Genomic DNA, 23,954 nt, shown 5'->3' with positions numbered 1-23,954 from the left:
GATTGGCTGATGAAATCGTGCCGTCCAATCAGAGAGCATTTCTTGATTCTCTTCCGAGGTCGTGAGCACTTGCATAAACAACCCAGTGAGAGGGCAGACAGCTAACAGGGGACACAAAACACAACCCCAAACCCTCGGGTTATTATCCCGTAAAGATGAGCAGGATTGCTGGCGTTTTACGGCGTACGTTTGGATTAGTACGCGATCATGTCGGGACAGATCATCTGGGGAATAAATATTACTTTATCCCAGAACAGAAGACATGGACAGGTGAGTTAAGCCTTGCTAAAATTAGCTTGCTAAAAGCAGCCAGTCGTGAATTCGTTTTCACTGTCAGCTTAATCCCTGCAGACTAGTGAAGACAGCTTCAAAAAGCAACGTTTAAACTTAATGTAGTCTTCCTCTGTACACGACTGTGGTTTGACTGTTTGACAGACTGTGGTTTGATTTCATCGTGGCAAATCTTTTCTTTCCCAGTGTGTTTTTTATAGCCGGGCTCTGCACAATGCACAACACGTTTATACATATTCGAACTGTGTATTTTATATTGTGTCTCCTAACATGTTGCTGTGGACATGACTTTCTCTGTACTCTTTCACTCTTGTAGTATTTACAGCTCGCCACTAGATGGAGTAACCGCTTCAATAAGAACTTTCTCTTTTGCTGGTTTGGATAATATTTCTCAGTGTGTATTTAATGCAGCTCACTGCAGTTAGGATTTAACTGACTTTCGGGGTCACGAATGATGGCAGCTCCATTGTCACTGGTATTGGAAGTGGAAAGAATCCTCCACCGTTGCAGATGAAATTTGTCTGTGATGAGGATTCAGAAGGAGGTCATATATCCCTACTGAGACATGGCAGCGCTACAGTATGTACTGCTCAGGCCAAGCAGCAGAACTGTGTCATCAGGCTAATCCATGGTGGGACGCCAATGATGTCTTTCACACCATCTCTGACTGTTAGAAGGCCAAGGACATGCTTGTTGGCCTTGCAGAGCTCAATGCACAGGCTTTCTGTGAGTCCTCCTCCAGCTGTCTTTCTCATAGAGTGTCTTATAAAGAAGTGTGTCTAGGACAGGAAGATGGTGAGTCCATTATGATGACTCATCTCAGCTGAAAGGGAAAGACGGTTTGGTGGCCCCCTGGCGCACAGGCCTTTCTTGGATTTATTGGCAGAATATGGTAGAAATGGAATATAATTTCCATAACTATGCTTCATTACAGTATATTCACCTGAGAATAAGAAATGTTGTTTTTGGTACCATAGAATGAGCTGTTTATTTTTGCAGAAGACACAGGCCCTCTTCCATGTAGGCCACCAGCTTTCACCAAACCAAACACTGACTCTAGATTCGACCTCTGACATGCTTGGAAGGGGAGAGTAATGCTGTATTCATAAAGTGTTGGAAAAATCACAGGAATATTTTCCTGACTGGGAAAATTCACATGAACACCCCCTCAAGTTGGAACATCTCAGAAAGTCAGCGAAAGTTTTTGTATGCGACTTGCCAAGTTTTTGTCATTCACACATGAACATGGCAGATGAAATATCGGTTGACCAATATTATTAGCCTGATATTAGCCAATCAGCTATATCAGTATCGGCACATGTTGTCCAATATGCACCTATATGAAAACCTTTAAATTGCATAATGCATATTGCTTTTATTTTTTAGCTTTATAGGCAGCATTCTTAATTTATTCTTAGTTCTGGTTCAGTATATGCATGTATTTAGTATATGCTATATTTTTGTTTTTTAAATTTATAGTTATAATTATTAAAATACTGGTGAAAGTTTTCTGTTTCAATGCATTGATATAATTTTGGACAATCAAGTTTATTGTTAAACTGTAAAATATTCTGCCTCCATTACATGTCTTTATCATAAGTGTTAAGCACGTTTACCACCACTCACAAAAATGTGTGTTCATATATATATTCTGTATTCTGTAGATTATATGCTTGTGTTTTAAGAATATTGGCCAATATATCAATATCTGAATTTTTTACTACCCAATATATGTATCAGCATTGACTTCCAAATCCAGTATCTGTCGGGTCCAGGCATCAATCCTGATAATGACTCTGGTAAAACAATATTTTTGTGGTTTAATAGGATGTACTGGTGCAGCATGCATGTTGTTTCCACATTACAACTTAAAGCTCATTAACACACTAAAGACAGCAGAACGACTTCCTAACTCGGGAAGTGGGACCATCTGAAGAACCCATGATTGCAGCACCAGAGGATGTGTTTGCGGTCTGCAAGCTTAAAACCTACACATCGGTCCTTCAATTTGAGAAACACAACACACTTGTTCTTAGTAAGGTGTTTGCAAGAGGGAGATACTGACATCATGGACTGTCGCTTTTACCAGATGACAACAAAAACAAATTGTGGAAATTTCCAGTGATTATGTGTCATAGCCATACCTGCACATGAACTTGTTTTGGGGAAACAGTGATGCACCAAGTGCACATAAATCCTGTTTTCCTAGTTCAACTCGTTAGCAGAATCCAGGCTAGAAATCCCACTTTCCCCTCCCTTTACCACCATAAATCATCATCAGCAGGGGTCTTATCCATACTATAGGCTGTGGGTCAGGGGTCACCGGTCCAAGAGCGTGACCTCTGTCTGCTCCAGACATGATACTGCTGGTTAACCATCCATGGACTTGGCCTGTTAGTAACAAAGGATTGCACCTTGTGATATTGTCTTGTTTTTTGTCTAATCTTGGAGCTGCACTACACAGCAATAATCTGGGAATAATTGTATCCCACCTACACATGTTTGTCTTTATCTAAGTTGTATAATGTGGCACCAAGAGAGGGAGACAAAGTCTTTCTTAGACAGCTAGAGGCGGCGAATGTATTGCATACATTCAGTGGTACTTTTCTCAGAGTGTAAACCAAACTGTTTTGTTTCTTTTTTTTGCTTTGTTGGAGAGGGACAGACCTCTGGCAGGTTGCAAGCCTGGTTTCTCTCTCACTGAACTTGACTTTGCGCTTCACCTTTTCTCAGCAGTTTGCGGGGAAACTTGCGCCCACCTCGTATTTATAATTCATTACAAGGCTGCTCCTCCACCCCTGGCTGTCAGACTATTCAAATGAGACATCACAGAAGCCCATTTTCTAGCACGCTACAGGCTACCGCATTCACTATCCAATCACAATGACTGACACTGCGGAGAGGCTAGTTGGCCTGTAGAAAAACTGGTTCCGAACAAGCATGCCCATAAAAGCCAGCACAAACTCATATATACATTCATAACAAACAAATAGAAATACACGGCATGCACATTTGCCTCTTTTTTTCTGCCACTCAGCCCGTCCAGCCTTGTGGAAATAAAGCAGATGCATTATTCAGTCCATATGTCTTGCTAAAGCGAGCTCTTTTTGATCTTAAACTGATAGGCCAAGCGTGGGCTCAGGGCCTTAAGGCATGGACCGCAGGGCTTTCCACTGCAGCACATGAGTAGTGGTTGAAGTAGGTGAGGAGGAGTCTCTCTTCTCTCTCCTCTTCCTCTCTCTCAGCTCTGCCTACTTCTCGTATTCATTTGTCCATCCCTTGTGTTCAGTCAATCCCTCTCTACCTTTATCCATGCTTTGCTGCTCCCATTTTCTACCTCTCTCAATCTGTTAACTTTAGAAAACTGGGGCGTAAGCAATTCTGTGTGTGGTAGGCTGCGTGTATGAGAACGCTAATGGCTGCTAAGACGGAAAAATAAAAGGGATCTGTCCTATCTGGTCTCAACTACTGCCCAGATTTCTCCTTGTTGACCTCTTTATTCGCCTCCAGTTAGTCCTTCCTTCCCTCGGCCCTCCCCTTCATCGCTGCCTCTTGATTCTCCTCCTTTGAAGCCGGTCCAGTGAAGATTTCTATTCACAACATTAGAGTAGTTCAGCAGAGTGGAGGGCTAGACCCAGCAGAGAGCTTTCCATCCCCCCCTCTCCTCCTCAGATGCTGCTGCACATCAAAATGAAAAAGGCCCGAGTCTGAAGTACACGCCTAGAGAGGGAGAATGTCTGCCTCTGTCTCTGTCTTTAGAAAAGGTCCAGCTAAAGAGGCCTACTGTGTGCTGCTGCCCCCATAGAGAGAACTGTGCTATAGGCGGTGGAGCCCCAGTGATTGTTGGCTACAAGAGAAAAGCCACTGGCAATCTGGCCACTGGTCTTTAGAAGGTCTTTGCCTTGGTGTTGGCTCCATAGAGCTCAATAGAGAATCTATATTCTTCTTCTCTTTCTGTATGCGTCTGTCCCCCAGGCCCGGCTCTGCCTCACGCTGCATGGGGCGCCATGTCATGCTGCCCAGATGAAAGCGGAGCATTCTGCGGATGGGCTCATTCGTCTTGAGCAGTGGGCCCGCAGCTTTGACGCCTGCCTTCCCTCCCTTTATTTAGGAAGAGAGGCGCGCTGACATTATCGGCCGCTGCAGGCACATTTGAAAATAATTGCCTGTATGATTGCTATTTTTCTTACCTCTTTGAGGAGGTGTAGCCTTTGTCTTGGAATCAATGGCTGCTCAATACTGGACAGGGGAAAGGCAGTTTCCTTTCATGTCTCAGTGAAAAGGATGTATTTTTAGCGCTATTCATTTTAGCAGTGTGTGCCATGCAGTTTTAATCTATTGGTCCTCTCCACTGTTCGGAGAATGGAAGGGATTCAGAGGTTCTTCAGAGGTGTGCCACACTGTTGCAGAGAAAAGATGCATTGACTTGTCGTCCTATCACTATCCCTCTCTCTTTGTCTATTATTTATTTGATTCCCCAGCTCTGTTCTATGAAGTGAAAAACTGAAAAGGCCTCAGTTCTGCTATTTCAGGATGGGTGACTCTGGGGACTGAGGGAGGAGGTGTGTGTGTGTGCATTGTTGTACCAGTGTGTGCATCTGTGTTTGTGTGGCACAGCAACTACACACTATATGTTTGTGTGTGTGTGCACGCGCAATTGTATCTGCTTTGTATTTTTTTTAAAAAAAAGGGGAAAAAAAAATCTGCGATTGTGTGTTTTCTCTCCACTTCATGCCCAAACACACTTAACACAACAACAGATGGCTGTGTGTCATCAGAGCGTTGATTCAAGCCGCATATTTCCATGGAAAGAGTCACAGCGGAGAGAGACGAGGGTCCAAATGGCTGTTTATTCTGCCACAAGTCATCCCCAGGGTGTGATGAAGGAAGGTCTATCCTACAGTAGGACACTGAGTGTTTACCATGGAGCGGCGATGTCCAGAGCCGCTACACTAAATCATGTTAATTGATCAGCGGCTTTGCAGTGCATGGGGTTTAAATGAAGGTTGTTTAATCGTTATAGGAAAACCAAGTGGGTTTAACTCATCTTGTTGTATACCGGTTGCCAAGTGTGTATTTGTATGTGTATGTAGTGGAACATCATGGAGTGGCTTAACTACTTCATTAAAAAGGCATTTGAAAAGATAGATGCTGAAAATGAGAAACAGGCACATTTATTTCTTATGGTAGAACATTACGGATGGGCCCAGCTCCAGCATCAGTAGTTTATGCATTTGCAGGCCTATTAAAGGGATAGTTTGGAGTATTTGATGTGGAGTTGTGTGAGGCACTTATCAAAGTCAGTGTATTACAGTAGATGCTGGTTGGCAGGCCCCTAATTTGGAGAAGCAGAGGTACACCAATTTTAATGTTTTAATGCCTCCAAAACTGCTTAAAGGGTAAACCTTGACTGTGGAGATCAGTTAGAAAACATGACAGGAACATTCTTATATGCCATGATTGGAAGCAGTTCTTGGTCTTTAAGACACATTTTGCACTTAACACACTTTGCAAACAACTTCCCACTGCATCATTCTTTCCTGCACCTTTTTTGAATGAATGCATACTGCAGCCTATCATTTGCAGGTCTCCCAGAGGCCTGATGGTCGGGACCTGTGCTGGATCCTACTGTTTGTTGCAGCCAGATCAAAATCTATTCTGCCTCACTCACTGCTCTTGTTCTTGAAGTATGGAAAACAGTTGAAAATGAGAAGAAGTCCTGCTGTCCCATTAAAATCTCAATATAATACAGTTAAGATTCTCATAATAAATAAATCTATATAAAGACCTAAACAATGTGTGTAACACCACTGGAAAGCCCAGGATGTGCTTTATAGAGGACATTAGGACTCAAACTATGTGCATGGTGTTTGAATTAAAGGCCTCAGTGTCATGTCCCCCCACAGAGGACAAATATGAATTACTGGTTGATGTCTTTTTTTAGGTGGACCTTTTTTAAGTGGCTAAAATACATTCTGTTGCTGTCGCTGTCTACAGCAGTTCATTGCTTAGCTTCCACACTGGTGCCCCTCTCTGCCTCTCCTGTCTGAGGGCCTGTTGACCACCATCTATACTAGGGATGTTCCTGGCGACTAATTTCCCTGTCATTTAAATGCAAAATTTAATTTAGACCAGTCGACCGAGAGGGGCTTCTGTCTGATGGTTCCGCAGCCCTGACTAGTGGCGGGCGGCTGTATAAAATCTTAGAGACAACAGATAACTGGCATCATGCATGAATGAAACACTGATAAATAGTTTAAACTACTAGTATTTCTGGTGCCGACTAGCGAGAGTGGGGACGTTTAATCATTTAGTCGAATAATTGCACACATCCCTAATCTATGTGGTAGTTAATACAGTGACTATTGATAAGCACCTCATACAACCCCACTTCAAATAATCCCAACTATCCCTTTAAACACTGTTCATCTACAGTAGACCTGTCTCACAACCTGCAGATTTTACATGAATGTGATTAATTGTACATCCTGCAAACTGATTCTCTGTTTGCCAAGCAATCACTTACAGAATGATTAATCAAATACATTTCTCCATTTGGCGCACATGTGATTCACTGTCCAATGCATTCAAGTCTTTCTCTGGTCAGATGGCCAGCGAGATGTTTTGACACCTCGGGGCTCCTTGTCTGTCAGAAACTCAGCCAGAAAGACTGACAGACAGACCGACACACAAGGAGACATCTCCTGGAGCCTGCCGCTGCTTATTCAATTCAGAATATTTTAATAAAGCAGACAGGCAGAGAGAAATAAGGCTAGGAAGAGTACGGGTGGAGAGATAAGGCCGAGGAGGGAGACTCGCAGAGGGTGGAAAAAGAAGGTGGGGTATAGAAAGTGAGTGACAAAGAACAAGGGGGATGCTGACATATGGGGTGAAATTATAGAGTGGGGGGAAGAATGGAGAGAGTGAAAGTGAAAGGAGGGCTTCTGACAGAAAGAGGGTGAAATGAGTGGGTGGAACAGGCAGACAGATAGAGGGGGAGAGATAGAAGGTGGAGGTAGGTTAATGGAGAGAGAGAGTGGGGGGACTGAAGGTGCAACGGGAGGAAAAGGAAGGGGGTTGGATGAGAGTGATGGAGGTGAATAGAAAGGGGTGGACAGCTTGGTGTATGGACATCACACGCATGGGGCCTCAGAGGAGCCGGGAGAGGAAGGAGGGGTGTCCTCTGCACACACCGCTCCACAGCCTCACAAAGGACGCTGACTTCCTGGCTCACCACGGTCCTTTTTCTATAACCCATCGGGCAGGGAAGAGACTTGAAGAGGATGGGTGGTCTTAAGTGGAAGGGGCTAAAGTATCCCTTCCACCCTCAAGTACGCCTACGCTTGGTTAAAAGTAACACACAGGGGAAATCAGAGAATTCTTTTCAGCATGTTATTACTTTTATATGAATTATTCTCCTCTGTTCTGCCATGAGTCGCTCAAGCCTCAGCGGGATCGACAGCAACAGGGACAAACAGAATGAGGGCTGAATATAAAAAAAAAAAAAGAAAAGATGAACAGCAGCAGCAGGAGCAGGCCTACTTTACGCCGAAGCTCCTCCTCTCACCAGAACTGATGCAAAACAACGGCTGGCCTTTTCCCTCTAAACCTCATCCCGCGTCACTAGGCTCAGGGCTAATGGGTAACCATGGTTACAGGCATCACACATCCCCTCCATTTTTTTTTCCAGGGAAAGGGATTGGAGAGACAGAGGGAGAGGGGGTGTCAGTATTGGTATACCTGGTTGTCCTTGTATCACTGATGCTTATCGGATCACTCCATCTTCATAAAGCTGTCCATTACCATGCACGTACTGGTCCCACATCCCTCTCCAGCACGCCGCTCAGCTGGAGAGGAATAAACTAGGCTCAACCCAGACTGATGGGCCTCGCTGCTTCAGGACAGGCTTTTTGTTACACCACAGTGTCAGGCCTTAAAGTCTGTGTTTTACTTCGCGCCACCATGAAGACTGAGAAAGATGCTGTCGGTTGAAAGGGTGAACTGGATTTGAATGTTGTTGCATGTTGTTTAGTCCGAACAGAGACAAGCGAATGAATTGTTTCTCAGGATAGACATCAGTTCACATGAGGAGATGCACTAGGGGTGCGCAAAATCTATCTCTAAATCTATCATGGTATATGTAATTTTGTGACACAGTAATGGAATATAACGATACAGTAACTGTTCAATAAACAAAAGTTAAAACACAGTGTCTATTTGTGCCCAGGTGCGAATAGGCACACAGCAGCTACTTGGCTATACACAAATACTAAACTAAACTAAACCTAGTTTACCCATAAAGAGCGACAAAGTCTACTGGCAAGAGTTTAAGCCGTAAGACCTCAAAATCGGTAATAACTCTAGTCTTTTTTTATTCTTTTTATTATTATTTTCGGTTTTCTTTGGTTGAGTTTAGGCAACAAAACTACTTAAAACATTAGGTTTAGGAAAAGATCATGGTTTGCCTCTGCCAGTGTGGGTGTAAATAGCCACATAGGCAATTTACACACTGGGTGCAAAAAGCATTGTTGGCTATGGGCAACTGGGCCGAACAAAAACAACTGCTTCACATTAGACAACACTTGAGCTCCAAACAAAATACCCAAAAACAGTAAAGCTGAGTCAAAATGGAAGGCTACATGTAAGAACAAGGATTTCAAGTGTCACAGGTTTTAAGGTTCATAAGTGCAAATAAATACCAGTCTGGTCGGGATGCCTCTCTGTTCTGTAAAATTACACTCTCCTCCTCCTTGTTTTCTTTGAACGTTTCTTCTGTGTTTGAGGCAGTGTGTCCCCTCAGAGTTACCATAGTTGTTGCATAAGTTCTGTTTTTGACATGTGGGAGCAAAAACAAAGAGAAAAGCTGTTGTTTTCTTGTAATGCATTCTTAAGTTATGGACATGTGGACGAAGACCCTTTTAAACCCAGCAATGATATCATTGTCCATTGCAGTGTTTCAGTGTGGACATTGTCATATGCCAGTCTGGTAGACTTTAACCAACCCTAAAACATAGATGCCACATCGGCCTTTTAGATTGTATGTCAACATCATCACCATATTGGACAGGGCATGACTAGCATGCGAACGAAATACATGTAAATGGGATAAAAAGCACCAAAACCTTTACATTTCTCAAACAATTCCAAAAAGTTGTGTTGATATCCAAGGGTTGCCTGGTCCAATATGGTGGCGACATAGACGTATTGCAGCAACAGGACGAAGCAGTCAATGTGGCATCCCATTGAATATGTCTGAAACCTGCTGCTCAATTTATGTTACCGCATGAGGCAGCTGGATTCGCGTGAGAATAGCTCCCACAGGGGAAACAGCATTGCCAAATCTCCACTGGTGGACACATTTCTACCACCGCATGGTATATACCATCGTACCGCCAAACATAAGTCCATTAGTCGGAGTCAGATGCAGATAGCTCATTCTGTTTTGCCTTATCTGAGTTTCTAGGGCTCTCCATACCCGGATGTTTCCAATTGGAGTGTGCTCCCCTGACATCTTGCGTATGTAATCAAAGACAGAGTGCACACAGTGAGAGAGACAGCCCAAGACACCCGGAATGACATTGTGGAGGTGAAAAACCTCTCAGGTCGCCCCCAGCAGTACTCACCTGGGAGCTGATGTGTGAAGTTGGGGGTTTTGTGTGTGTGAGAGTGTGTGAGTGTGTGTGTGTTGAAGCAGGTGATGGAGTTTAGCGGGGTGTGTTCAGGGTTCAAAGAGCAGCCCTCCGAGCGCATCACGTCTTATTCTAACGAACGGGAAGGATGGGCGTACCTGCTGTTTGATTGGCTCCGGATCTGGCTGCCACGGCAACCCCTCACCCATCCTGCCTCCCTGTCTCCTCCCTTCCTCCCCATCCTCTCCCCTCCCCCTCTGGTTCCACAGCTAGGCTCACAGATGAGTCGCGCTCAGACAGGTGAGATGGCTCATGAATATTTATGAGGTGGGATTTCATTCCTCCTGCCGCTGGCCCCTCCCCCTCTCCAACGCAGTGCTGCGTTTGTCCTTCACGGTAAGAGGCAGCGTCCTCGCTCCTGTCCCTCAGGTTAATCTGCCTGCTCTCTAGCCTGTGTGTGTGTGTGTGTATGTGTGTATTTGACTGGTAAGTAGGTTTCCCCTAGTGAGTGATGAGAAGGCAGACCTGTCACAAGGGCCCCGCTGAGATCGAGAGCTCCTAACACCTTTCATACATCTCTCTCTCTCTCCCTCTGTCTGTGGGGGGAGGAGGGTGCAGCAGGTCTGAACTGTGCAGCAGTAAGAGAGCTCACACCCAGTTTGATGACTGTCAGGTGTCAGTATAAGTACAGACTATATGTATAGACTGTATGTAGAGTATATGTAACTAACTAAGAGGCATAACTTAAGTGTATATCTTAGTCAACCACTAAAAAAATGAAGTAGTGACCAGAAGTCGACTGAGGATGTTTTACAAACTGTTGGCATTTGCAGAACGTTGACCTCTAGTAGTGTCTGTATTGATAATCAACTGGTCACTATTATTCACAAGTAAATATACAAAACATTTACTTAAACAAAAAAATTATTATTATGGAATTCCTCCATTTCATGTAATTGGAAAATTAATACTTTTACAGGGTTTCTTCAGGTCTTTAAGAAGTCCAACAATCAAAATGTTTTTTTGAAAAAAAAAAAAAAAGTATTGATCATGCTGTAAGAACTACAAAATAAAACCCATATTGAACCAGTAGCCATGCATGCACTTTTTGCAGCATGTATGTGAAATAGGCTTTATCTTGCATTCATAATGGTCTTAAAAAGGTTTTTAAAAATTCTTAACTTTTTACTGCTTATTTCATCTGATCAACAGTCAAAAAACCCCCAAAGTAAGTTTTTTAGAATGATGTAAAATGGAGAAAAGTAATAAATTATACATTGTCATATTTAAAAACTGTAACTAGTGTTGCAGCAGTTCAAATCACAAAACAAAGCAGAATGCAGGCACAGAAAGGGCATGACCAAAAATTTTAATCAGGAATGTGTGTCAACTAACTAACTAACTAACTAACTAACTAACTAACTAACTAACTAACTAACAACAAAGTTGCTTTCTTTGTCTAAAGCAGGATTTCAACAAGTTTCGACAAGTTAATTGATGAAATTTACAGAGAATATAGAGATGCTCGGATGTGTGTCTTTGTTTTTTTGTTCTTACTAGGGATGCATGATGGTATCAGCTGATAAAGGCTTTACAACGAAATATTATAATAGCCCGAAATGAACATTTATGCATTTGAACATTTATTATATAATAATATTTTCATTCCACTACAGGAGAGACTTTATGTTCTCTGCAATAAGGTGGAAAAAATATGTGCATATAGGTCTGAAAAACTAAGTTAAAGGAAAATCTATAGTTTAATTAGCAGTGACAGTAATCATTAGTTTCAGGCCACCCCTTAAGATGAGAAATCACTATGCAAATAATATTCCAGGCCAATTCTGTTATGCTAGATTATTTGAACACTAGAGCTATATGCTGTAGTGATTACATTCTTTAGTAAAGTCCACAAGTAAGTTTGTTGCTGTTACATTTTTTTAATCTTGCTCATTAGTTTTTACTAATTCTCATAGCGACTCCTGAGAGGTAATTACATTTTTTTTCCTATCGGAGTGGTGTGTTTCTTTTGAACTTTTTTCCTCAGAGTGGTACATATCCTTGGCCTGTGTGTGTGTGTGTTTTTTCTCCACAGTTGTCCTAGATCAGAGATTACCAAGAAAGCGAGATTCACCCCAATCAGACTGACAAGCCTCCTCCCAATGTGTATGTGGTGGGAGGATCAGTCGTGTTTCATAAATATATGTACATACTGTATTTGTTATTCAAATCCAAGGATAAAAGCCGTGGTGGAAGGGGTTTAGTCATGCTGCAAAAGCAACAAGACAAGAGGAGAGCCATGTTGGAGTGTGACAGAGAGTGGAGGGGGAGATGCAACCTAGCAGAGAGAGAGAGAGAGAGAGAGAGACAGAGAAAGTGGGTGCCTCTCTTTATGCTTATTAGTTAGGCATTAGCTGTAGCTAAGCACATTGCTTGTGGGGACTGTATCATGATTGTAGCATTTCAGTCAGCAGCCACCCACACCCAATGCAAATATGGATACGATCTGTTTATAATTAGCATACCTGTTAAATGTATTTGTTAGTATTGCCTAGAGAACACAGTCTTTTGTTTGCTGGCAGTTGTTTTTGTTCTGCTATCGTATCGCGGGGGTTTTCTAGGAAACGGTTTCTCAGAAGACATTTTAAGGCATATATGTAAACAAATGTGAGGATCATAGAATGTGTTTTACACATGGTCGGGCCGGCTTTGCAGATAAGGTGAGAGAAATGCGGTGTTTTTATAGTCGGTCCTGGATATCAGAAAAGTAAAGCTGCAGAGCTGGAGCCTGTGAGGCCCTATAGTGACAATCTAGTGGGAACCAAAGCAGAACCAAAGCAATACTAGCCTAATTAGCTGACCTGATTACTATATAGGCTGGATAAAGTATGGAAAGGAATCATCCTCATAAGGCATAATTACAGAACAGCACATGCATGGAAAATGTTTGTTTTGTTTTTTTTTTTTTTTTCTTTTTGTCTTCATTGGAATTGGTTTAAAATCGGATAGATAAACTTTGGTAACACTTTCTAATAACCATCATTAACAAATGGTAAATTGACAGTTTACTTTAAGTCATAGTTATTTTACTGTTAACAATATTTAATGCACAATATGTAAATTCTGCTGCTAGGGGTCTCTCAATGGCAAAAGTTTTAGTTTTATGACATTGTGAAGAGGCATGGAATCATGGGAGTTATCTTGATAAAACTCTATCTGACATGACTCAGGCAGAATTCACAGTAATAGGTGAGGTGTTACTTTCTTAGTCATTTTTAGTCATTTCCACTGATTCCCTCCTTTCTCACATATTCCGTGTTTTTCCTGTTAGTTATAACAACTAGTAACAATTACCAGGAAACGCATAATTACCTTGAATACATTACGGAAATCTCTGTGTTTGAGTATTGTTGGAAACATTTGGGATAAAGTCCACAACTCAACAGAATATATAATGTGTTTAGACATTTTAATACAGAAATGTTAGATATTATTGCTTGAAGTAAGTAAGTAATTATTTCCAAATGATGTGTAAACCTTTAAAAACTCATTACATCAAGAAATGGACCAGATATTTAATTATTTTATTAACACTTTGTTAATGATTAATAATTATATTGTTAACATCTATAAACATTATTTGGATGTTACCATTAATTTGCTACTTATGATTATAATACTTTATGTATTTACGTACATAACTTATGTACATTATGTTACGCATGTGACCTTACGTAACAAATGTGCTTATTTTAACCCAAAGCTATGTTTATAATACTTTGCAAATGTTTAATAAATACTATGTAGTGCATAGACATTATTTAGATGGCCATTAAAAAGGTGTAACTGATGTTTATTATACTTTGAAAATGAAAATAAATACTGTGTAGTTCATAAACATTATTTGGATGGTTATTATCAAGTTGCAGCTGATGTTTGTAATACTTTGAAAATAGTTAATAAATACTGTAGTACATAAACATTAGAAAGTTGCAACTAATATTTATGAAACTTTACAATTGCTTAATGATGGTGTATAAGAATATAAACATGGATGTTTGTTAACAGTAAAAAAATAACTAAAGTTTACCATTTATGAATATGTTTATTTATAAAGTGATACCTAAACTTTTTTTTTAAGAAGGCACAAGCACAGCAGCAACACAGCTTCCCATACACACACTTAGCTACTTTTGAGTGCCATCATTCATCCATCCCGGTGCCATAGCTATCTGTTATGGCTGAAGTAAACATTAAGGCCATCAGTCTGCGGTGCGCATGGAGGTGCTCGCCTCCATTTGTCCATGTCCAGTCAGCTGCGGAGAAACGGTGATGGAATCCTGACAGATTGTCTGTGTTTTGGAGCGTGTTGTTTTCCTTGCCCATCCATTTCTCTCCTCCTAGCCATGTTTGCCATGCATCATCACTCTCTCTCTCCCTCTCCCTCCTTCTACCTTCTCCTTCCTTGCCTCATCATTTCTCAGAGGGTTGGGAGCGATGGATGGACATCCGGCTACCTGTGAAGAGAAACTATGGAAACACAGCACTTGTTATTAGTGAGTGCTGTATGAAGCACAGTAGCACCACACAAAGACACAACCTGCTCTTTTTAATTCTCTTGCACTCTCATTCTGTACATCTCTCCGAACCCCCCCCCCACACCCACCCCCACCCCCTCCTCCTCCACCCCTCTACCTCTGTCTCCATGTCATTGTGTGCCAGCCAAACTTGTCTAATCAGCAGATTCGACCAAAATAATTGGCGGTGGCCTTGCTGCTAGCGAGCGTCGTGCTGTATACAGATAGGGAAAGGAGCACTTAATATTCCACGCAGCTCGTGCCTCTCCTGTTCTCTGTGATATCTGACCTCTTTTGTCTCCTGCTCGGCTTGATGTTGATTTTGGAGGGCATTGTTAGCCGGAGCGCTGTGATTGGAAGAGGTTGTCAGCGAGGGGGGCTGTGGTTGGTTGGGTTAAAGGGAGGCTGATTTGCATAAAGGCTTAGCCCAGATTTGGAGCCACTCAGCGAGATCTGAGGAGAAGGGCCCGAGGGCCACGAGGTAATCATCCATGGCCTGTCACAGTGCTGTCATCCCTCTGTGTATTTGTGTGTCTGTGCGTCTGTCTGTGTCTGTGTGTCTGCGGTGCAAGCAGGAGACAGAGAGCATTGTGTCTGCTGTGCCTCTTTGTGTTTGTTTGTATTCCTTTGCGTTTTGTGTGCATCATTGTTGAGCATATCCATCTCACTCATGCTCCCTCTCGCTTCTTCTTTTTTTTTTTTTTGGTTTCCCAGGAAGGATCGTCCGTGCCAAGAGAATAGTGGTGGCAGCCAATCCTACAGAATATGAATATATAGAAGGCAGCATACCGATGGAGTGGGACGGTAAGTCTGGACTGCAGCATACTTTAACTCTCACTATCATGGATAAATGACAAATTTAACAAAAGAGCTCCCCAACAGAGTACACAAAGTGCTGCACAAATAAAATGGAATAACAGATTCATGGCAGCATCTATTGGGGCCCAGGCTAATCCATTGATTTTCTTTTTTTTTTTATCATACTGCGAGATGGGGGTTGGGACAAGCGTATTCATGAGTTTATCAAAGACGCCTTCTGCTGGTGTTATACAACCGTACCATAAAATAGTGTTTCAAATTTCTTACAACTGGATACAAACTGTTCCCTCTGTCTCAGACTGGCTTTATCCACCTTAAACCCCTCATCCTGCTTCGCCCCATCCCTCATGCATTTTCATCAGGATGCAAATAAGAAAGGGATAAAAGAGGCCCAGAATCCCTGCGCTAGCTAGAGGAAGAGTTAGAAAATCTCTCTCTCTCTCTCTTTCTGGCTCCCGTTAACCTGCTCTGCTGTGCAGCCAGCTCAGCCAAAATAGAGCTCCTTAAAAAGAGAAAAAAAAAGAGGGAGAGATGACAGACAGACACAGGAGGAGGAAGAAGGACAGAGGTACTGATGGAGAATGACAGAGTGTGTGCTTTCAAATTCAAAGATCAGAGCGGATCCACACTTTCTCTTCTGAGACACAGCAGCACTCAGTGGCCCTGCTCTGCCTAATCTAAAGCAGTATCACGGTTTTTTAGAAATGGGACTAATCCGATCCAATATCGGTATTGGGGTCCGATACTTATGTATGGCGTTCATCCCGTATCAGACTCGTGACATCGATATGCATTCTTATTTAGATTCCACAACTGCCATTTGTTTTCTATTTGTAAAAACTTCACTAAACAGTTCAAACTGAGAGCCGTGTGCCACTTTTGCCTCTGCTCTTCATTTGCATGCAATACATGGAAAACATGAGCCAAATTAATGTGCAAAGGTAGAGGTGGAGTAAAGAAATTTACTACCCACCTCATTCATTGTGTAACAACAGTAGATTCTACTGCAGAAAGAAAATAGTTCCTATATGAAACTACTAAGAACAAGGTCTTTGGATTATCTTGAGTAAACAGGCCATTATTTCTGGAAAGAGACATTGCAATGTATTTTTGGCGCTTTGAGCACCACACGAATAGTCCCATCTAGCTACATTATATTGTAGAGAAGACAGACATCTCTACAGCCGATATCACCACAACTTAGCAATTCACATCAAAACACTATAGATGGATAAATAGCACTACAGGACAGGAAAATATGTATATTTGGTTTTGGGAACTGAACCGTCTCTTTAAACTCAGCAATAAATCATGGGAAATTATGCAAATCAGGTCTATCTCTTAGCCCATAAGTCAGAATCCTACAGTACACCACAGTGGTTGAAGGGCATCATTACATAAGTTAGATTACACAAACTACACAAGCTTTCCAAACTGAGGTTCACTTACATCCTCATGTAATCTTACTGCTACTACTACACCAGATGTCAAATCTGATGGAGTTGACGTCTTATGGAGTTGACAGAATGTTACATTAAGTAATTTCACACCATAGTCATAGTGAGTAGCCATTTTATGATTTAAGAATCCTCTTAATGCTAATCAAAATGCACATTTTGAAACAATAATTTTTATTGATTCAGAACGGCTACAAAATTGACATGTTATTTTTGAGACACATCTGATAGCAATATTATTGAACAAATTTATCAAAAAATAGATGCTTGAGCAGTATTTCTGCCTTTTTTAAACTAGTAATTGAGACAAGGGTCATTCGGATTCAAATCTAAACCTTTTTATGCCTGATTAAGTCATGTTTTTGAAAAGATCTGACAGATTTGACAGAAAACTGGGACACACCTGTAGAGGGCCAACATTTTCCATAAAAAATCAGTTTTAAAAGAATGATGATTATAATAGCATGTTTTTGCACCTATGTTATCAGTAGGCATTGTGAGTTTAGGATTTTGAAAGCCTTTAACTTGTTTTTAAGTTGTTTGAAGTTGTGAATTCTTATCTGGAACAAGGGTGTCTTCTGTCACAGAGAAAGTTTAGAAATTAAACAAACTAAAAAAGACCAAAGCATTTTATGAATTACATCTTTCATACATATATAAATCCTTAAAGAATAAACGTGATGACATGACATGATTTGTCACAATTCTTAAGAATGGGTGTTAATAATAGTAATAATAATTATTATGATTATAATAATGATAATGAAGGTAGAGTATCAGTATCTGCAGATATCCAAATTCAGGTATTGGAGCTGGAAAAAAGTGGAGTACATTTCTCATGTTTTTTTTAACTTTATCATGTGTATAACTTGCTGTTCTGTATGTTTCCCTATAGTTTGTTAAGTGAAATGAAACAAAACAAGCTGATAACTCTGAATACATTTTCTGTCTTGGTTTCTCAGTAGTTGCATGGAGCTGCTGTACTGTAGTGCCCTGAAACTCAGTGATGCCATAGCTGCTGCAGCCTTTAAATATGACTGCAGGTTTTGTTTGTGCAGCGTATGTTTGTGTGGGTGTTCTCACTCTTCTTTTTTTTTTCTCCCTCCTGCTCTTCTCTCCGACTCCTCCAGCTTGGATCCGAGGCAGACGGAAGGAGCCCCCCTCCGTCGAGGTACGTCTCCTCACCCCCCTCTCCTCTCTCCTCTCCTCTCTCTAGCCTCCCCGCTGTGCTGATGGTTGGACTCTGGGGGACTGGTTACAAGGGAGGGAAAGAAGAAGCAGCAAAGATGGGAGAGGAAAAGGCTTTGATTTGTTTTATCTTACAGTTTCCAAACTGAATCCAGGAACTTTGGGGGACAGGTGTTAAAATAAACAGCAGCTGAAGTGCATTGATGGCGAGACGGAGAGAGCAAAGACAGGCTCTGAACAAGGGGGCTCACTGACACCATGTCCTAGTTTACTTTCTTTTTTTCCCAGCAAAAAGCCTGCGTCTCGGCTTTTTTGTGTTTTATTTCTGGCAGTTTCGGAGATGGGAATGGTGAAGGAGTGCAGTTTTTCCCCTCGTGTACCTCTCTCTGGGTTTATTGCTCTTTAAATGTGAGAATGCTGGAAATTATTTGGCCAGCGAAATGTGGGTCTATAGGAAATCCCTTGGAAGGCCGATACCCAGGCACTCTTTCTATCTCTCTGTCCTCTCTGCCTGCCAGTGGCCAATGCCATCCCCTGCCTCTACTGCCAGAACATTCTCTTCCAATTTTCTGCCTTGCGTCTGCCCAATAGCTGCCATCGACAGCTGGACAGTGTTGATGTGGCCAAGGCTTCACTCCCAGCACATTACCCTACCCCTTGTCACGCTCCCTCTCTTCCCGGTCCAAGCCGACATAAATTGATTGGATTAAATCCTGTCATTAACAGGCTGGAAAAGCAGCTCAGTATGTTTGTCCCCCCTCCCCCCCCCAAAAGCGGGGCTTTTTGGCCACGGCTCTCCCCTCTCTTTTCCAGTCCTTCACTTCTGCCAGCACACAACAGCATTATGCCCAGTCCTGCCTTCCCTTTTTGCTTTCCCAGGCTAGGGAGAGGCTAACATCACTGGACACACTAGCTGTGGCTCAAGTGGCTAACTCTTTCACTGGTGGACTTTGTTCAGATTATAATTGTTTCCATGAGCTGGACTGGTTGTTCATCGTGTGCACGCCTCCTGTCATGTTGGTTTACCAGCTCGTTCCAAGCACTACAGTTTTAACCAGCCTTTATTGGACCAATATAGGTTAACTGAACACGCTTGTTCTTTTTCTAGTAAATGTCCTACTTCATACTCAACAGATACACACATTTGTTCCTGGAAGCTGCCCAGTGCAACTTCGTGTCCCTTCTACTTTTTGACTAGTGAGCGCTTGGCTCGCTCTAAAAGAAAACAGAGGCAGCTGATTACAGAGGGGGAGTTATCGCTGGATCAGTTTTGCAGGACGGTTTGAAAGTTCCAGTAAGGAATCTTGTAGTCACACTCCATTTTCTCAAATCTGCAGGAGACTGCCACCTCAACATTTCCAACACCTCAGACAGTGTTAGATGATGTCCAGTAGTGGTGGGTGATATAACAATAAATTTGTAAAGCATCAGAGATTTTGCTGTACTGTTTATACATTGGTAGTAAAGTTGTCAAAAGTATTAAGGTATTGATACTTTTTCAGTATCACAGGTTTAAAAACAACACAATAGTAACACTTCACAGGACTGAAAAAGTACCAAAGATATGAAAATAATTATCTAAGTGCTCATTCAAGACCTCAGTTCAGTTCAGTCTTTATCAGTCTTTAAAACACAACAGAGCAGCTGATTAAGGAGGGGAGGTATCACTGGATCAGTTTTGCAGGATAGTTTGGAGGTTCCAGTAAATAATCTTCTAGTCACACTCTATTTTCTTAAATCTGCAGGAAGCTGCCACCTCAACATTTTCAACACCACAGATAATGGTAGATGAGTCCAGGTGGGAGATATGACTAGGATTTTGCTGTACAGTTTATACCTCAGTAACTGTCCCTTTAGTCAGAAGTTCTCATTTTATAGAAACACAAGATGGAGAGAAAAATATTTGCACCATCTCAACACAGACTACCAATGGAACTGACATCAGCTCAAGTACCTGCAAGTAACCCCACCTTAACAAAGTATCAAAGGGAAATCAAGAGAAAAGGGCTAATTTGAAGTGCATTTCAGAATAAACTCAGACACACTTATCAAGAGAAAGTGTTTCACTCCTAGTGCAAACAGAATCTAAATAAAACGCTATTTGGCAAGCTTCACTGCCTCATTTGCTAGACACTACGGGCATAAGACATTTAGGCCACCTGTCCAATTCAATAAAACCGTATTAGAGGTGCTCGTCATCACATTTCTGTACTTCATTTATTCCCATTGCCAGTTGTTTTAAATCTGTTCATCTTAGTAACCACCAGTTTACACGTTAAGAATCTCTGCCTAAATATATGTAGGTGGCCATAGTGGGAAATGTTGTCAGTTAATGAGCAGCTGCTTTATTGATTTCTATGTTATTTTTACATTGATGTGATGAAGAATCTTTATTGGCCACATATTTGATATATTTGAATTAGCCAAAAATACATACATTCCTCTTTGATTAGTTCATTCAGTATTTTTTAATGATTTTCCAGAGAACTGTATATTCGATAGATATCATGACTTAAAATTATAGATCAATAGAGGACTTTCTCCATATCCGCCTCTAAAACCCAATGCTTATATATGGCGCCACAGACCACAGACATGTCATACAGAGATGCATAGATGCCGCATCGAATCGTTGCTGCGTTACGTTAACATCACCGCCATACTGACAGGCCTGACTGATGTGATGACTTACACGTAAACGTTTTTTCTGGATAAAAAGCACTACAATGCTTATTTTTCAGCCAATTTCAATGAGTCATGCTATGTTCAAGGAGGGATCTAAACAGAGTAAGAAATAAGTTTTTGTCTTTTCTGACTTACTCCATTGTAGATCATGAACCCTTGAATATAACATGACACATGGGTTGAGAAAAAAACATTATAGTGCTTTTCATCCAGACAAAACAACTTATTTTTTCACTTCTTAGATTATCAAATGTGTAGCAAACACTACTTGCCACATTGGGTAGGAAGCTCATGGACTTACAAAAGGAAAGTATTCATTTAAGTATCAACCTGAACATTCAAACTTTGGTCCAAGTATGTATGTTTTAGAATCCAAATGCTATTTTCTCCAAGCGCTTCTTAAAAACATTTTCCTTCATGACCCGACGTTTCTGCGTGATGGCGTCACTCTATATGAACCCCCTAGGTTGAGGGAGGGGAGTGCCCTACCCTACGTCACCGCTTTTTGGCAACAGCTGCTCAGGAGTTTGCATTTGAAAAACTCAGAAAAGAACACAGATGGAGTCACTGTTTAACTTTAATTCATCAGTTTTTAATTGGTTAATCCATCCATCACTCTTCTGCCTCTTATTATGGTCCAGGTCATGTTAAAGGATTCATTAGTTTACTAGGAATTATTGCTGTAAATATATGGGAAGTACTGACAGATGTGATCTGAATCTCAATAATTTTATTCAGTTAATAAATAATTCTAGGCAATACTGTTCCTACTGCTTTTCCATTACTCTTTGACTGGTATGACCATGGAAAAGGTATTAAACAGCATACTGTTACATTAAAAAGGTTTTAAAACCCTGAATAATTATGTATATCCACCTGTGTGTTTTATAGGAGCTGCTGAAGAATGAGTCTTACAAGGAGCAGATCAAACTGAAGGCCAAAGAGGTGGAGGAGAAAGATCTGGCCTTACAGGCCAAGGAGTATGAGGAAGGTCTGGTAGCAACCCCTGCAAGGACTTTGGCCACAGGCCACGCAGCCGCCACCAAGTTCGGCAAGGACGAGATCAGCGAAAACCCCACCAGCACCGCAAACACGTTCCAACCCGGCTCCTGGATGCCCAGTCCCAAGAAATAGGCGCAGACATCTACAGTTCAATGTAATACAATCCAATAGAAAAGCACTGCGGCTAACACTGTCTATGTGAAACTGATACTCACTTTTAGTTGAGAAATTTAATGTTAGAATCACCTTTCAGTGTAATGCAATCCAAGTCAACAACAGAGGAAGTTTTTATTTCAAGGCTGTTTTATTGGACTCTATCAGATTATACAAGAGTTTCTATTTTTCCAGTCCCTCAGTGTATATTGTATATCTGCAACAGCCATCGCTCATCTGGAAGCTGACAGTAAGAGACTACGATGATTTAATGTAGCTGAAAGGTCTGTTAATAAAGCAAAGTCTGAAATGGTTGTACTTCAACAGTCATTGAGTAAACCAACTAGAAATACTGGGGATGCACAATGATGGGAAAGTATGTATTATTCTGATTCTCAAAGTTTAGCTGAGAAATGTTGGCTTTAATACTATTTGATCTGACAGATTGTCACAAGCGTATCATTTGAATTCCTTAGCAAAATGTTCCATAAAATAAAAAGTATGTTTGTGAAGAATGTTTGTGTACTATACTAGAAAAAATAAATGACTATTTGAAGAGTTAGAGCTATTCTTATTTATTTATTTATTTTTGTAATAACGTCAGTTAGATTTGATTTGGTCAGAGTGTTGACTAGTAAATCATCCATCTTTGCTCACTATATCTCAGCCTGTTTTACCTTCAGCTGTGCATAAACTTAAACTTAACTAAAGTTATATGAACTTTTTAAAATATAAAAAATGAAACTATTGATTATCTTATTGGTATTTACCATGAGAAGCAGGTCATTATTGGTTATCAGCTGAATAAGAACGCATTGTGCATCCCTAAAAAAACACACTGTATCATGTTTGAGAGATGTGGTGAGAAATAATTCCTAATGTGACTATTTTAATTACAGGGAAAAAATATAGAAAGATAAATATTAAATATTTTAAAATTCAAGCTGGTCAGAAGAACAGACCTCAAGTACTGAGAACAAAGAAATTTAAAACCTTTTTTGACATCAGAAAGATAAAAAGTATGACTTGTTTAAAGAACATATGTAAAAGTGTTTAATTCTGTGAGAATATATAAATATGATCACTCTAAACTCTTAAATTGAACTCTGAAATCAGCTGAGGCCTTAAGATGATGCCATGAAACTGTAATTACATAAAATACAGTGTTAAAGTCTCTGTTTATGATGGAGGTGGTGTCTGGTGTTTGTAAATCATAAGTCTAAAGAATGAATAATGTTGCGGCATATCGATCATATTTTTTCTCTTGAGGTCAGAGTGCATGTTGGTCACAAAGCTGCTGAGGAAAGTTCGGCAGGGTTAGATCCTTGCTAAAACAGCAGCATGAACTTAGATCCTGCAGCTGAAAACATGGTCTCCGTACTTGGTATGGTTTTCTAACAGAGAAGACAAGTATGTTGAACACATGGATTAATAAAGTTTCATGAGAAAGAACAGGAAAAGGGAATATGCAGAAAAGCAGAATCATATGTTTCAACCGTTTTTATACATGTTCAAAGGTACTTAAAATCATAGTACCTATAAAAAGTACCCATCCCACAGGACTTTTGAATGTTTTATTTTACAATGACTCACAGTGGATGTAATTAGTTTTTAGTACTGATAAATAAAAGACTACCAATGTAACACAAATCTAATTGTAAAAAAGATCAACATACAGTATATAAAACAAACTGATTGTCTGCATAACAATAAAACCTGGCCAAAACAATCCTGGTTCATTCCCTTCTAGTCAATATTTAATGGCACCCATGGCAGCAGGTTGGTTTTTTACAGCTGTTGATTGTTTTTCTGTTTGACCTTCCTGTTATGTGGGGGATATTCAGTGCCTTGGAAATGTTTTTATCTTTCTTCTGGCTTGGTTGGATGTTTATTTGTCTTCATACTGTAGTCTTTTTTACAAACTACCTAACTAGGACTGGGACCTTGTACACACAGCTTGTAAAAAGAAGTAGAGGAAACTCATATTTTAAAGGCAACTGTCCTTACTAAGCTCCTAAAGTCAATGTAAAGCAATAATAAATCTGTTCTCTGTTTGTCACACCACAGAAACATGTTTGTAACCACTGAGCCAAATTTGAGAGATTAAAAAAGTATATATACTATACCAATGGTAAATGCTAATGTACTCTGGC

The 23,954-nt window shown here is 40.8% G+C and overlaps 1 protein-coding gene across 1 annotated transcript; it reads left to right on the top strand.

Annotated features, from left to right (window-relative positions):
* The first annotated feature begins 68 nt into the window (after nt 1-68).
* Nucleotides 69-22,115, top strand: ndufaf2 (NADH:ubiquinone oxidoreductase complex assembly factor 2). The gene is made up of 4 exons (XM_084728715.1): nt 69-270; nt 15,212-15,301; nt 17,904-17,944; nt 21,538-22,115. The coding sequence occupies exons 1-4, from the start codon at nt 156-158 to the stop codon at nt 21,778-21,780; spliced, it is 489 nt and encodes a 162-aa protein (XP_084584841.1). The 5' UTR covers nt 69-155; the 3' UTR covers nt 21,781-22,115.
* The last annotated feature ends 1,839 nt before the right edge of the window (nt 22,116-23,954 follow it).

The sequence above is a fragment of the Lutjanus erythropterus genome, chromosome 10 (assembly GCF_056507025.1).
Source record: "Lutjanus erythropterus isolate fLutEry1 chromosome 10, fLutEry1.hap2, whole genome shotgun sequence".
NCBI lineage: Eukaryota > Metazoa > Chordata > Actinopteri > Lutjaniformes > Lutjanidae > Lutjanus > Lutjanus erythropterus.
The sequence above is the reverse complement of the archived record's forward strand: the minus strand, read 5'-3'. Positions and strand labels throughout refer to the sequence as shown.